Source organism: Mya arenaria, chromosome 17 (genome assembly GCF_026914265.1).
Source record: "Mya arenaria isolate MELC-2E11 chromosome 17, ASM2691426v1".
NCBI classification, from domain to species: Eukaryota; Metazoa; Mollusca; class Bivalvia; order Myida; family Myidae; genus Mya; species Mya arenaria.
Window position 1 is genome coordinate 2,308,996 of NC_069138.1, and position 13,374 is coordinate 2,322,369.

The following is a 13,374-nucleotide window of genomic DNA, read 5'->3' on the forward strand; positions in this document are numbered from 1 at the left end:
AAAATGTGTTCGATATAAAAGGAATTCATATACTTATTAAGTTATTATTCAATATTCAGTTTGTAAATGGTGTGATACTACCGACATATTCAAGTACTTACTGTATATAAAAGTGTATATACATTAATTTTCACAATATTTCAAATTCGGTAGGAAAGGCATTTCTATGTTATACGCAAGGATTATCAAAAGTAGTAAGTTTTTAAATAAAACTGCTCGCAAAATGTCATGAAAGATTGCATGGGCTAATTTGGATTGGTCTATTTGTGCCCCCGATCACAATGATTACACATGTATTCAAGAAAATGTCATTTGATAGAGCATCAGGAGTTCTGATTGTTCCATGCTGGAAATCGGCATTGTTTTGGCCGTTTATTTGTCCGAATGGATCATTTGTAAGGGAGGTAACCGATTGGTTTGATTTGCCTACTAGGAGACAGTATTATGTCCCTTGCATAAACGGTAAAGGCATGTTTGGTAACACGGACTTGAAATTCCGCATGTTGGCTTTAAAATTCGATTTTTCTGTGTAAATGAACAGGCAATGATTTACGTTACGTATTAATATATGGTCTTTGTATATAGTAAAAGCAGTATTGCACGATTTGATCTAATGTTGCTTGGTCTAAGAAATATGACAGTATTGTCCTTGTTTGACCGCGGGCAGTATTGCAAGGCGCGGAAATCTATTATAATCATGTAAATAGCGCGGGCAGTATTGCAAGGCGCAGCACTTTATTTTAATTATGTACATAGCGCGGGCAGTATTGCAAGGCGTTGGTTTTGATTCAATTTGATATTTAAAGAGAGCGCGGGCAGTATTGCAAGGCGCTGTATTTGATTCATTTAGACATATGAAAACAGTGTGCACAGGCAGTATTGCAAGGCATAAAAATGCATGATAGATAAACATAATTTGCACAGAGCGCGGGCGCGCAGTATTGCAAGGCGCCAATTTTTCTAGTTGAGCTATTTAAAGAGCGCAGGCAGTATTGCAAGGCGCTGTATTTTTAAAATTCAGTCATGCAAACAAAGCAGAGGCAGTATTGCAATTTTTGGATGTAGATACGATTCGAATGTCATTGATGTTTCTTTGGAGATAAAACGTTGCCAGAATTGGTTTATATTTGCATGTAAAATAACATGATATATGTCGATTTTGGATGTAAAATAATCATGCATAAAATTTTGGTTGTATTCGATACTGTTTTGTATTGTAGATATTATTTAATGCAATTTTATGATTAAAAAGAAAAAGAATATGTTCAGATTTGATATTTTTTCGTAAAACAATTACATTGTTTACAAAAAGAGTTTTTGGTTTTGAAAGATATTTAATAGTATGGAGAACACATGTATGATGAATGGGGTACTTTGTCTGGAGTGGCTGATTATCATGATACAGGTACTTGTTAATATGCAAATATTGTTATAAACTTATAAAAAACCGGCATTGCTGATTCACGGAAGCATCATCAGAGATGTTTTGTTATAGTACACGGTGGCATCACCAGTAATAGTTTATATGTAATTATTGTTATAAAGTTTTTAACAAACGATATTGAAGAGTCATTACGGAATCGTCAAAAAGCTGATTCGTTTTAGAACACGGTGGTAATACCAGATATAGTATATAAATGTAAATATTGTTTTAAATGTGTTAAATCAACACTTATGATTCATGGAGGAATCGAAAGAGCTTAATTGTTATAGTACACGGTGGTTTTACCAGTAATAGTTTGTATGTCAATATTGTTATAAAGTTATAAAAGCAACATTGATGATTCAACATTGATGATTTAACGACAGAATGGCCGGATGTGAAACATATGAAGTTATAATAAGCGGCATCGCTGATTCATGGCGAAATCGCCAGTGATGAATCATTTTAGTACACGGTGGAATCACCAGTACTAGTTAATATAAAGATACTGTTATGAAGTTATTTAAAACGGCAACCCTGATTCATGGCGGAATCGCCAGAGATGAATCATTTAAGTACACGGTGGAATCACCAGTACTAGTTAATATATAGATACTGTTATGAAGTTATTTAAAACGGCAACCCTGATTCATGGCGGAATCGCCAGAGATGAATCATTTTAGTACACGGTGGAATCACCAGTACTAGTTAATATAAAGATACTGTTATAAAGTTATTTAAAACGGCAACCCTGATTCATGGCGGAATCGCCAGAGATGAATCATTTTAGTACACGGTGGAATCACCAGTACTAGTTAATATAAAGATACTGTTATAAAGTTATTTAAAACGGCAACCCTGATTCATGGCGGAATCGCCAGAGATGAATCATTTTAGTACACGGTGGAATCACCAGTACTAGTTAATATAAAGATACTGTTATAAAGTTATTTAAAACGGCATCCACTGATTCATGGCGGAATCGCCAGAGATGAATCATTTTAGTACACGGTGGAATCACCAGTACTAGTTAATATTAAGATACTGTTATAAAGTTATTTAAAACGGAAACCCTGATTCATGGCGGAATCGCCAGAGATGAATCATTTTAGTACACGGTGGAATCACCAGTACTAGTTAATATAAAGATACTGTTATGAAGTTATTTAAAACGGCATCCACTGATTCATGGCGGAATCGCCAGAGATGAATCATTTTAGTACACGGTGGAATCACCAGTACTAGTTAATATAAAGATACTGTTATAAAGTTATTTAAAACGGCATCCACTGATTCATGGCGGAATCGCCAGAGATGAATCATTTTAGTACACGGTGGAATCACCAGTACTAGTTAATATAAAGATACTGTTATAAAGTTATTTAAAACGGAAACCCTGATTCATGGCGGAATCGCCAGAGATGAATCATTTTAGTACACGGTGGAATCACCAGTACTAGTTAATATAAAGATACTGTTATGAAGTTATTTAAAACGGCATCTACTGATTCATGGCGGGATCGTCAGAAATGAATGATTATAGTACACGGTGGTTTCACCAGTACTAGTTTATATGTAAATATTGATGTTTTGTTGATTTATATGAATGTAATAATTCTCCAGGATATAGCTATTAGTATCTTCAAAGTTTGTATGAAAAATTCAATCTCGCTTGAGTTAGAATGGATACCGAGATCCCAAAATGAAAGGGCAGACTTCTTATCTAGAATAGTGATTATTATGATTGGGGTATCTCGTTTGAAATTTTGGACATAGTTATTCAGAGGTTTGGCATATAAGATGTAGACTGGTTTGCATCAGAACACAATGCTAAATTGACAGTATTTTTCTCTAGGTCTTGGAATCCGTCTTCAACAGGGACGGATGCCTTTTTTAGAGTCATACGCAAACTAAAAAATTGATCGAGTAAAGGGAGTTTTGGTAGTTCTTTATTGGAAGTCAGCTATGTTTTGGCCATTATTGTGTCCAAATGGGATATTCATATCAAATATTGTTGATTGATTTTAAGGGAGAATATTCTGTAGATGAAAACTAATATGGATTTTATAACCTCCCTTTGCATAAATGTACAAAAGCGGCTTCGCTGAGCTAAGGCGGCTTCGCCTAGAGAGACATTCATAGGCGGCTTCGCCAGAAATGAATGAATTGTAGTACACGTTGGCTTCACCAGTACAGTTATTATATGTTGAAACACATTGTTATAGCATCAGACATAAGCCATGATTGTTAACTGAACTAATTTATGTGAATAAGTTATAAATGATGGTTTTGCAGAAACATTTTCGTGTAAACGTCTATTTTTGCAGATGCATAAGGATGGCATTTTACCAAATGGTTTACCAGAAGGCTTGGCGGGCAAGGTGGATCTTATCCCGGAACTGCTAAAGAAGTGGATGGCAAAAAGTATTATTCTCGAACGAAAGTTATTCATTCAGTTGGAAAAGTAGGAATCAATTTACGGTTTAGGGAGAAGGGATATTTTGCCTGCTAAAGTTTTTACTATTACAATATATTCATTTTCATTTGGTTGAAGTGCCTCAAGTGTTTTGCGACTTTTGCTCTTGCAACTGTATTGGTTTAAGTACAGTATTCATGAATGATATGTATTTGGTATAAATCTATATAGTAAGCCCATAAGAGACAGTTCGATAATTAACATAGCTAGAACTCATTCCAGCTTGTGTCAATTTCAACTGTTGAAAAAGGATTCAATTGATTTGAAATGAAGGATGATTTTATCCGAAATGTATACTGACTATACATGATATGCTGTTTATTGATATATTATACGGATATGTGAGGTGAAATTATTCGGACAAATTGCTCCTGACATTGACGATATTAAAAGCAGTGAACATTGATTAAGACCGGCTGGAGAAACAAGTGTGTTCAACAATGAGAGTTAAGGACAGAATGTCAAAAACATTTAATTAAGTGAATCTATTAAACAAAGACACGTGTAAAGGTTTCTTTATTGTTTGAAATCGGTATTTAGTTTGTAAACGGAAGATTAAATTTCCAAGTCAATTATGAGTATATTTGGAAAAGATCATGATATTAAGAATATTTGATTATTTATATCCTCATACCCGTTCTTTGAACTTCATCGGTTTCCCAAGTGCTTCACTCACTGTGACTTCCAAAATAATACCATTGAAAAGTATTGATTTTGTTGTTTTCTATAGGAGGTTATAGAATGGTATTCAGGGAAATATAATTTCCTACGTTTGAGTAAAACGAATTAGAAGGAAATTAATTTCCCTTGTTTATAATGTAATAACCGCCAGGTGGCGATTGATTAGCACGAGGAATTCGTGCGAATATGAATGTAAAGGCATTCAGCTTTGGGGAACCGATCCGTTCACATCGATTCAATTGATTGTTAAATTTTACAAGAAAATGTTTATTGTGAAAGGTTTTCAGTTACTATGCAATTTCATCATATGAATGATAAATATGTTTTTCATTTTTCTTCAAAGAACATAATCATGTAATGTACATTTGTATGAATTGATAAAATACGTATACATGAATCATAAAATTATGTTTTTCTATACATCTTTGTTAAGGAGCTTATGGGTGATGAGGCCCGACATCTAGTGGTACGAGACAAATCCTGTAAATCTGGATGACAAACGGGCAGAGGTTTCTGAGTTTTCCCCAGAAGGAGGGTTTTATCTCAGTTTTTCCTCGGCCAGTCGACCACGTCTGTAAGCTCCATATTTGTCAAGCATGTTGTTAATAAGACATACTTTGCTCATGTTGCAAGTTCATGCTGTATGTGTTCATCGGTTTCCCAAGTGCTTCACTCACTGTGACTTCCAAAATAATACCATTGAAAAGTATTGATTTTGTTGTTTTCTATAGGAGGTTATAGAATGGTATTCAGGGAACTTTATTTCTGTAATGTTGAATTTTTATCCGGCCAGCTACCACTCGCAATTATGACAACCCGATGCTCATTTTTTTTTATTATTTCATTAAAACTCCATGCATGCCATTAGTATTCCAATACAAAACAGGCTGCCATAATAGCTATCCCACAACTCCTGTTCCGCTCCTGTAAGAAATGGTCTTGTATATGATATCATAACATCTTGTAAACCTTAAAGGCCAAGTTTAAAGGCCTAGTATAAGCCTTCTATAAGTGACCCCCCCCACCCCCCCCCCAAAAAAAAAAACAAAAAAAAAAACAAATAAACAGTGTATTTGTACACAACCTCTGTTAATTGATTATAATCTTATTTCCTAATTGTCTAGGCCCTAAACGGCCCTGAGCCAATAAACGAATACACAGGAAATTACCCCCTACTGTGGCACCAGTGCTATTAACAGGAGATACGCAGCAGGGGATTATCATACCAGACATTCCTTAAATTAGGCTTTTAAGGAATGTTTGGCATGATAATCCCCTGTTGTGCAGCTTCTGCTAATAGCACTGGTGTCACAGTAGGGGCCAATTTCCTGTGTATTCATTTTTTGGCTCAGGGCCATTTAGGGTCTGTTTCCATAATTAAACTTTCAAAACTGCACAGCAGGATACTCAGATCGGAGATCGGATAAGAGGGAATGCAAGTAGATTAAGTAAACAGAGGTTGTGTACTGCACACAGTTTTTTAGGTGGTCACTTATAGAAGGCTTAAACTAGGCCTTTATACCTTATAAAGTTTTGTATCAGGCAACAATGTCGAGGTTGGCAAAGATTTCTGAAAATTATTTAAATTTTCTAGATATATGTATTTTGTTCGGTATCATAATATACAATTAATACTGCCCATCTTGGAGGAAACAGTGCATCTGTCAACTCTCGAAAAACACTGTCGACCTCAGCTTAAAACTTGCTCGACAGTGTTGCCTCGAATTGACAAGATGCAATGTTCCCCACATGAGGGAAATCCTCAAGAAGAAAACAATAGCTATATATAACTCACGAGGAGTCTCCTTTCTCACAAATGTAGGCCTGGGGGCTGTTACAGTGCTCATCGTTCCAATGATAACCCAAGGTCGAGAATATCGACAGGCAATCTTCCTGGCCACCATTTTGGTTTGGTTCATTTGGCGCCCAATCGTTTACCTCAAATCTTAAAGACAAAAAGAAATACAGCTGAACCTCGCTATGTCGAAGTCTTTTGGTCTTTCGGAAAGTACTTCGAGATAACGAACATGCAAAAGAAATGTTTAACCAAAACCCAACAAATTGTTTAACCAAAACCCAACAAATTCGGGCGCCCAATCGGTTACCTCAGATCTTAAAGACAAAAATAAATGCAGTCGAACCTTTCTATGTCGAAGTCTTTTAGACCTCGGAAAATACTTCGAGATAACGAACATACAAAAGAAATGTTTAACCAAAACCCAACAAATTCGAAAATAGTTTTTACATAATTTGAAAATCGACAAAGCAGGGTTCGACAAAGCGGGTTTTGACTGTATATTATAACAGTAATTATGGTTTTTATTCGGTTTTCGGAAGCATTCGGGATATGCCGAATAGTTTCGGTTAAGTACGAGGTATGCATAAGACGTCTCAGTTCGTTCCGAAATATGTTACAGTTGCTCCAGTTCGATCAAAGGTATGCATCATACGTCTCAATTCGATCCGAGGTATGGAATAGAAGTCTCGGATGAAACTGTTGCATCCAACAGAGGTCTCGGTTTGAACCATGGTATAAAAAAGTAGTCTCCTTTTGAACCGAGTTACCCAATATAAGTCTCGGTTTGAACCGAGTTATGCAATAGTAGTATCGGTTTGAACCGAGGTATGAAACAGAAGTTTCGGTTTGAACCGAGCTATCCAATATCAGTCTCGGTTTGAACCGAGTTACCCAATATAAGTCTCGGTTTGAACCGAGTTATGCAATAGTTGTTTCGGTTTGAACCGAGGTATGAACAGTAGTTTCGGTTTGAACCGAGTTATCCAATAGTAGTCTCGGTTTGAACCGAGTTACCCAATATAAGTCTCGGTTTGAACTGAATTATGCAATAGTAGTTTCGGTTTGAACCGAAGTATGAAACAGTAGTCTCGGTTTGTACCGATATATAAACAGTTGTCTCGGTTTGAATCGATATATAAACAGTTGTCTCGGTTTGAACCGATATATAAACAGTTGTCTCGGTTTGAACCGATATATAAACAGTTGTCTCGGTTTGAACCGATATATAAACAGTTGTCTCGGTTTGTACCGATATATAAACAGTTGTCTCGGTTTGTACCGATATATAAACAGTTGTCTCGGTTTGAACCGTTTATAAAACAGTTGTCTCGGTTTGAACCGATATATAAAATGCTGTCTCGGTTTGAACCGTATATGAAACAGTAGTCTCGGTTCGATCCAAGGTATCCAATAGAAGTCCGGATTGAACCGATGTATGAAACGGTAGTCTCTGTTTAATCCGAGGTATTCAATAGAAGTCTCGGTTTGAACCAAGGTATAAAACAGTAATTTCGGCTCGAACCGAGGTAACAAATAGACTCCGGATTGAAATGAGTTATGAAATCGTTGTCTCGGATGCAACAGTACACAAATTTAAAAATCGCATAAACAATGAATACACGAAAAATTCCTTACAGTTCCCCAGTTTTGTCCCAAATCCACGTGCCCTCTGTCGCCATATCCGTCCCGTCCATCCAGTACTGGCGACCGGCTTCTGCCGAGTAGTTAACATTATGACGTCATTTTTTATTTAAATATTGCGCTCTGATTGGATAAGCCAGATGCCTTTTAACTAATAATATCTGACGTTACAATTATGCAAAGCTGTGTGCTGGGTTTGTTCCCACATTCCTAACCGCTAATTTCCACACTTTCAATTTATCACCAATTATCTCTTCGCACCTCTAAATGTCCTGTATTTTCTATACTGTTCAACAAAACAATGAACTACACTAAAAAAACTTGTTCTTGCAGTATATTTGCAGAATATTATTTCTTAATTATGAAATTGGTGGTATCATCGTATCGTCCATTCGGAGCTCCTCGGCCATTTTTTCAAAAACAACCTCGGATGTATGCCGGTACATCTGTTGAAGTAGTCCGTATTTTTTTAATAAAAGCATTAATTAAATGTAGTGCTTAAGAGTTGTATTCATTGCTCTCAGTTTAAATTGATTGCCAGTGAAGTGTATTATTGCAAACATAATTACGATTCCCAAGAGTTAAGTCATCAAATTTAACTACTAAATAAGATTACTGCGCGATCTATTTGCAGCGGACTTAAACGTACCACTTTTTAATTATGTAAACCGTCCATATACATCCGAGGTTGTTTTTGAAAAAATGGCCGAGGAGCTCCGAATGCGTATCGTCGGGATATTTCAGGCGCTTATAACAGCAATAGAATAAGTGGAAAAGACCTGTGTATGGCGAAATTTTGGCGATAGTGTGTATATTTTTAATCGGATTCCTGCTACAATTTGGAATAACCGGTAAGATTGTCGTGTCATTTCGATATAAAAATGATTATTCTTTGCGCAGAATGCAGTGATATGTTTAGGAATGGTATATTAGCTATAAAATTCATGTTTGAACTGAACGTTTACTGTTTTCATGACGAAGTGTGTTTGGGAGAGTTTCTTCTCTTGTCAATTATATAACCCTAGTTGATTTTTAGATTTTATATCATGCTGAAATATCGTTGACAAATCATGATAAATAGTTGATTTGTGTCCGATGACGTGATAAGCAGCCCAAAAAAATGTTGTATGTTTTTCATTTTCAGGATCAAGACTGATTTTACCCAGCTGAGGCCAAAGGCAACTATTAAAAGTAAGCCAGGGGCAGCTTTTGGGATCTGCATCATACATTCAAGTCTCTGTGGTTTACAATGCACTTACCACCGATTTTCATCGTTTCATTCCGAAGAAAGGAATTTTCTTCGAGGGTCATTACAATGGCCAGATGAGCTTGCTGATTCACGCAGCTTTGCTGAAAATAACAGAAAATATGTATGACAGTGTGCCGACTAAAAACTTAATTTATCTAGATTCAAATTTGAATATTGTTGCATTTGCATGAAGACATCTGTACATGCTTTCAAGCACTGTCCAATAAAAGAATGGGAACGATGAATATGAATCATTTTTGTATGCAGATTAGGAGAACAAAGGATTTTGAAACCAGTTGTAGCAATGTTAAGCTTTTTGTATATATTTAAGAAATTATTATAACAGTTTAATGATTATAATATTTTTAAGCATTTTTTTTAATTTATACAAAGATTAAATACAAAGCAGAACGATTGTCTTAAGTTGTTCAATGGTGATTAATCAACAAAGGTTTTACATCATTGTTTGAATTGATTACTTGAATAATCCATAGTTATGATTTTTGCGAAGTAATCAGTCAAAAAAATAATAAAAAATAAAAATAAATAGTTGTTTAAATAAGCTTTCTGTGATTAAAAGTGTATCATAATATGTGGAAAGAAATTAGGAAAATTTAATACAATTTAATACAAAAACGAGATGGCCTTACTAAAAAATTCGTTATGTCGAAGCCTTTTGAACCTCGAGAAATACTTCGAAATAACGATTATTCGATTTAACCGAAGCACAAAAAGTGAATGATTAATTTAAAACCAAACTCGAAAAAAAGTTCGACATAGCAACAACATTGAGATAACAGAGTTCGATAAAGCGAGTGTCGGCTGTAGTAAAAATTAGGAAAAAATGTTAGCTTGTCCTTACCTTTGCATCGGGCCAAGTTTTGAGAGGGTTTCTTTCTATCTTGTAACATGACTCCTGAAAGTGGAGCCATCCGGTGGGACACTGGGCCGACAGAGCTAAATCTAAAATAGTTAGCATTTATTTCATTTTGGAATATTTGTTTGCAGGCATAGAAACAAGGCTTTAAATAGGGTCATTCAGAGAGTAACTCAACAGCTGCACTTCAACTAGCATTGACTTGTTGTGTAAGCGGGACGCTATGCGGGAGAAGAAAATGTGGGCCCTCTTTACATAAGCTTTAAAAGCCACTTTGTTCGAAATAAACTAGGTAAACAATAAGGAGAAGAACGTTAAAGGTGAAAGTGACACTCTTATTCAAAATTAATATATACACATGTTTAACAAACATATATTTGAGTGAAACACCTTAAACTACTTACTAGATAATGCATTTATGGAAAATATTAATAACTGATAACAAGATTGTAACCGTGAATTTAATAGCTGAAAACGCAAAAAATATTAAATGATTGGTGAATGCTAAAAGATCTACTATTGTCTCATAAGTTAGAAATACCATGTTTTCTGCACCTTTCTTTCAAATTAAACTCAGTATCCTTCATAAGAGCAATGTTTTTGACATGTATTCATCATTATTAAAATATCAAAATAATTGTAGTAATTGTGGCAATTCTTATTCGGGGGTAAGGGTACATCTTTAAACATAGCCTACAGAAAACCAAATTGGTTTAACAGTTCATGTTATATGTATTGTGCTTGACAAAGACGCTGAATCGAAATTATAAGGGCCCTCGTGAGACAGCAACATTTTAGTCACGAGAGAGATCCAATTGTATTGTATACATTTTGTGTTATAGCGCCTAGTAAGCAACGCACTCAATGCAAAATTACATATTATGTAATGTTTGCCTTAAAAATGCCGAAGTTATAGCTACTCGGGAGTAAAATTCAGATTTCAGATTCAGATTTTTTTTTTGATTTTTGATTTTCATTTATTATAAATGAGGATGTAAATAAGAGAAAGTCATATAAAGCTTAGTTACAGTCGAACCACGTTAGCTCGCATTTGCTTAGCTCGATTTCCTCGATAGCTCGAACTGGATGTAAAGCACCAATTTCTTTCGACTGGAGGTTAGCTTTTCCGCTTGGCTCAAATATCCCGAGGATGAAGATATTTTCACTTTGGAGTATGAGCCAAAAAAAGTTCGACTATATTAAGCTGTTAAACATAAAACTATGTTGTCTTCAAATGACTTACTGGCGCTAAATAAATAAGAGCTCAACAAAATGAAACAATAAATACAATCCCCCGAAGTGGAATTACATGACACTACTACTACTACTACTACTACTACTACTACTACTACTACTACTACTACTACTACTACTACTACTACTACTACTACTACTACTACTACTACTACTAGTCTACTACTACTACTACTACTACTACTACTACTACTACTACTACTACTACTACTACTACTACTACTACTACTACTACTACTACTACTACTACTACTACTACTACTACTACTGCTACTGCTACTGCTACTTCTACTACTACTACTACTACTACTACTACTACTACTACTACTACTACAGTAGAAACCCGTTGGCTCGAACTCGCTTGACTCGAATTCCTCGTTGATTCGAACTTGGTGTAAATGACCGACTTCTTTATACTGAAGGTAAGCATTCCCGCTTGCCTCGAATTTTTCGAGGTTCGATGTATTTTCCCTTGGACCTCAAGCCAACGGGGTTTGACGGTATATCCATTATTCCCGCCGGTATATGATAAAAATTAAAAAGCTTCAACATCATATGTCATTGTAATGCACCAGTCAATTGTAACCACGGCCACCCAGGTCTGGGGAATAGCAGGGACTTTGACTTTTGGTCCAGCCAACCCCGGCTAAAATCCCCGCCCTGCGGTGACGAACAGGTGGTAAAATCCCCGACAAATTCCCCCGCACCCCAGGGACCCTAGGTAAGGCCCATTCCTCGCTATATTTAAAGCGAAGACAAAACCACCGCATTCACCCGGCACTGCGGGGCCACCTGAAAGGCCCATTTCCCTGGCTATTCCCGGTATACCCCCGTACCTGGGGGGACCGTGGTTACAATTGACTGGTGCATAACGGTACCCACAACCCGAGTTAATGCTAATATACACGAAGGATTCAGTTCATACACTACTAAACACATTTCCTATATATTCTATAGTCAATTACATGCAAAATGACACAAGTATTTAGTGCCTCACGACCCCATATATGGGGAGAAAGTTCCATTTTAGTACTAAACATGTAACAGCGTTGGAAAAAAAGTTTCTTATAAGAAAATAAAAATGGTTGAAGGGAACCACTGTATATTCGGAAAATGATCCAACTTCATACATGTAGCACAACATATAAAATACCAAAAAAAAACGTGTTAATTTGGTTACTTAAGTGCAGTATAATTGAAAACTGTTTATAATGTATTTTGTTATGAACAAGAACTACTTTCACATAAACACAAACTTACCCGCACAAGACACTAAAAGGAGTCCCAACCTGATAAAATGTGCGACCGACATCGTACAACAGTTATATGTGTACTAATGTAAGGAACACACGAGAACAAATATAAGAAATAGCGATATAGTCCGGCGGCCTGACCTATCTATTGCTGATAAACTGATAATTATTGAATGTTAAAAGGTCAGGCTTCGCTTTTGAACTTTAGTATTGTAAAGGCATATTTGTTATAAGTTCTTCATACATATGTAAAACTATGATTCGCTCAAAAAACAAAATAATCATACATACTTCTGGGTCACTTTGTTGTCAGATTTGTGTTTATTAAATGTTAGCAATACATTTTATTTAAATTAAAAAAACAAACAAAAAAAACGTCGTCTTCTTCCTCAGATACATTTACAAAGATAAGAAAAACGTGGCTTTCTAATGGTAAAGCGTCAAAATCTTTCTCAATTTGCCACCAACTGGTTGAATACATGACCATTTTTTACATTTAAAAATGAACAACACCCATAGAATACGTTAGCGTTCATGAAACAAAATAATCCCCAATAACATATTGCATTTGTTTAAGTACTGAATTAGTCTTACTATTAATGCTACGAGTTAAAGCTGCACTCTCACAGATATACCATTTTTACAACTTTTTATTATTTTTAGACTTGGAAAGAGCAAATTTTTGGGTAAATATCTGCAAAATAGTGATATAAGACTGCTGA

At 35.6% G+C, this 13,374-nt stretch overlaps 1 protein-coding gene across 1 annotated transcript; it reads right to left on the reverse strand.

Moving 5' to 3' along the window:
* Positions 1 to 5,397: 5,397 nt before the first annotated feature.
* On the reverse strand, positions 5,398 to 12,743 carry LOC128224896 (perlucin-like). Its single transcript, XM_052934986.1, has 6 exons — positions 12,660 to 12,743; positions 10,131 to 10,231; positions 9,279 to 9,369; positions 8,014 to 8,092; positions 6,376 to 6,525; positions 5,398 to 5,504 (listed from the first exon to the last, which is right to left on the reverse strand). The coding sequence occupies exons 1-6, from the start codon at positions 12,709 to 12,711 to the stop codon at positions 5,480 to 5,482; spliced, it is 498 nt and encodes a 165-aa protein (XP_052790946.1). The 5' UTR covers positions 12,712 to 12,743; the 3' UTR covers positions 5,398 to 5,479.
* Between the last annotated feature and the right edge of the window lie 631 nt (positions 12,744 to 13,374).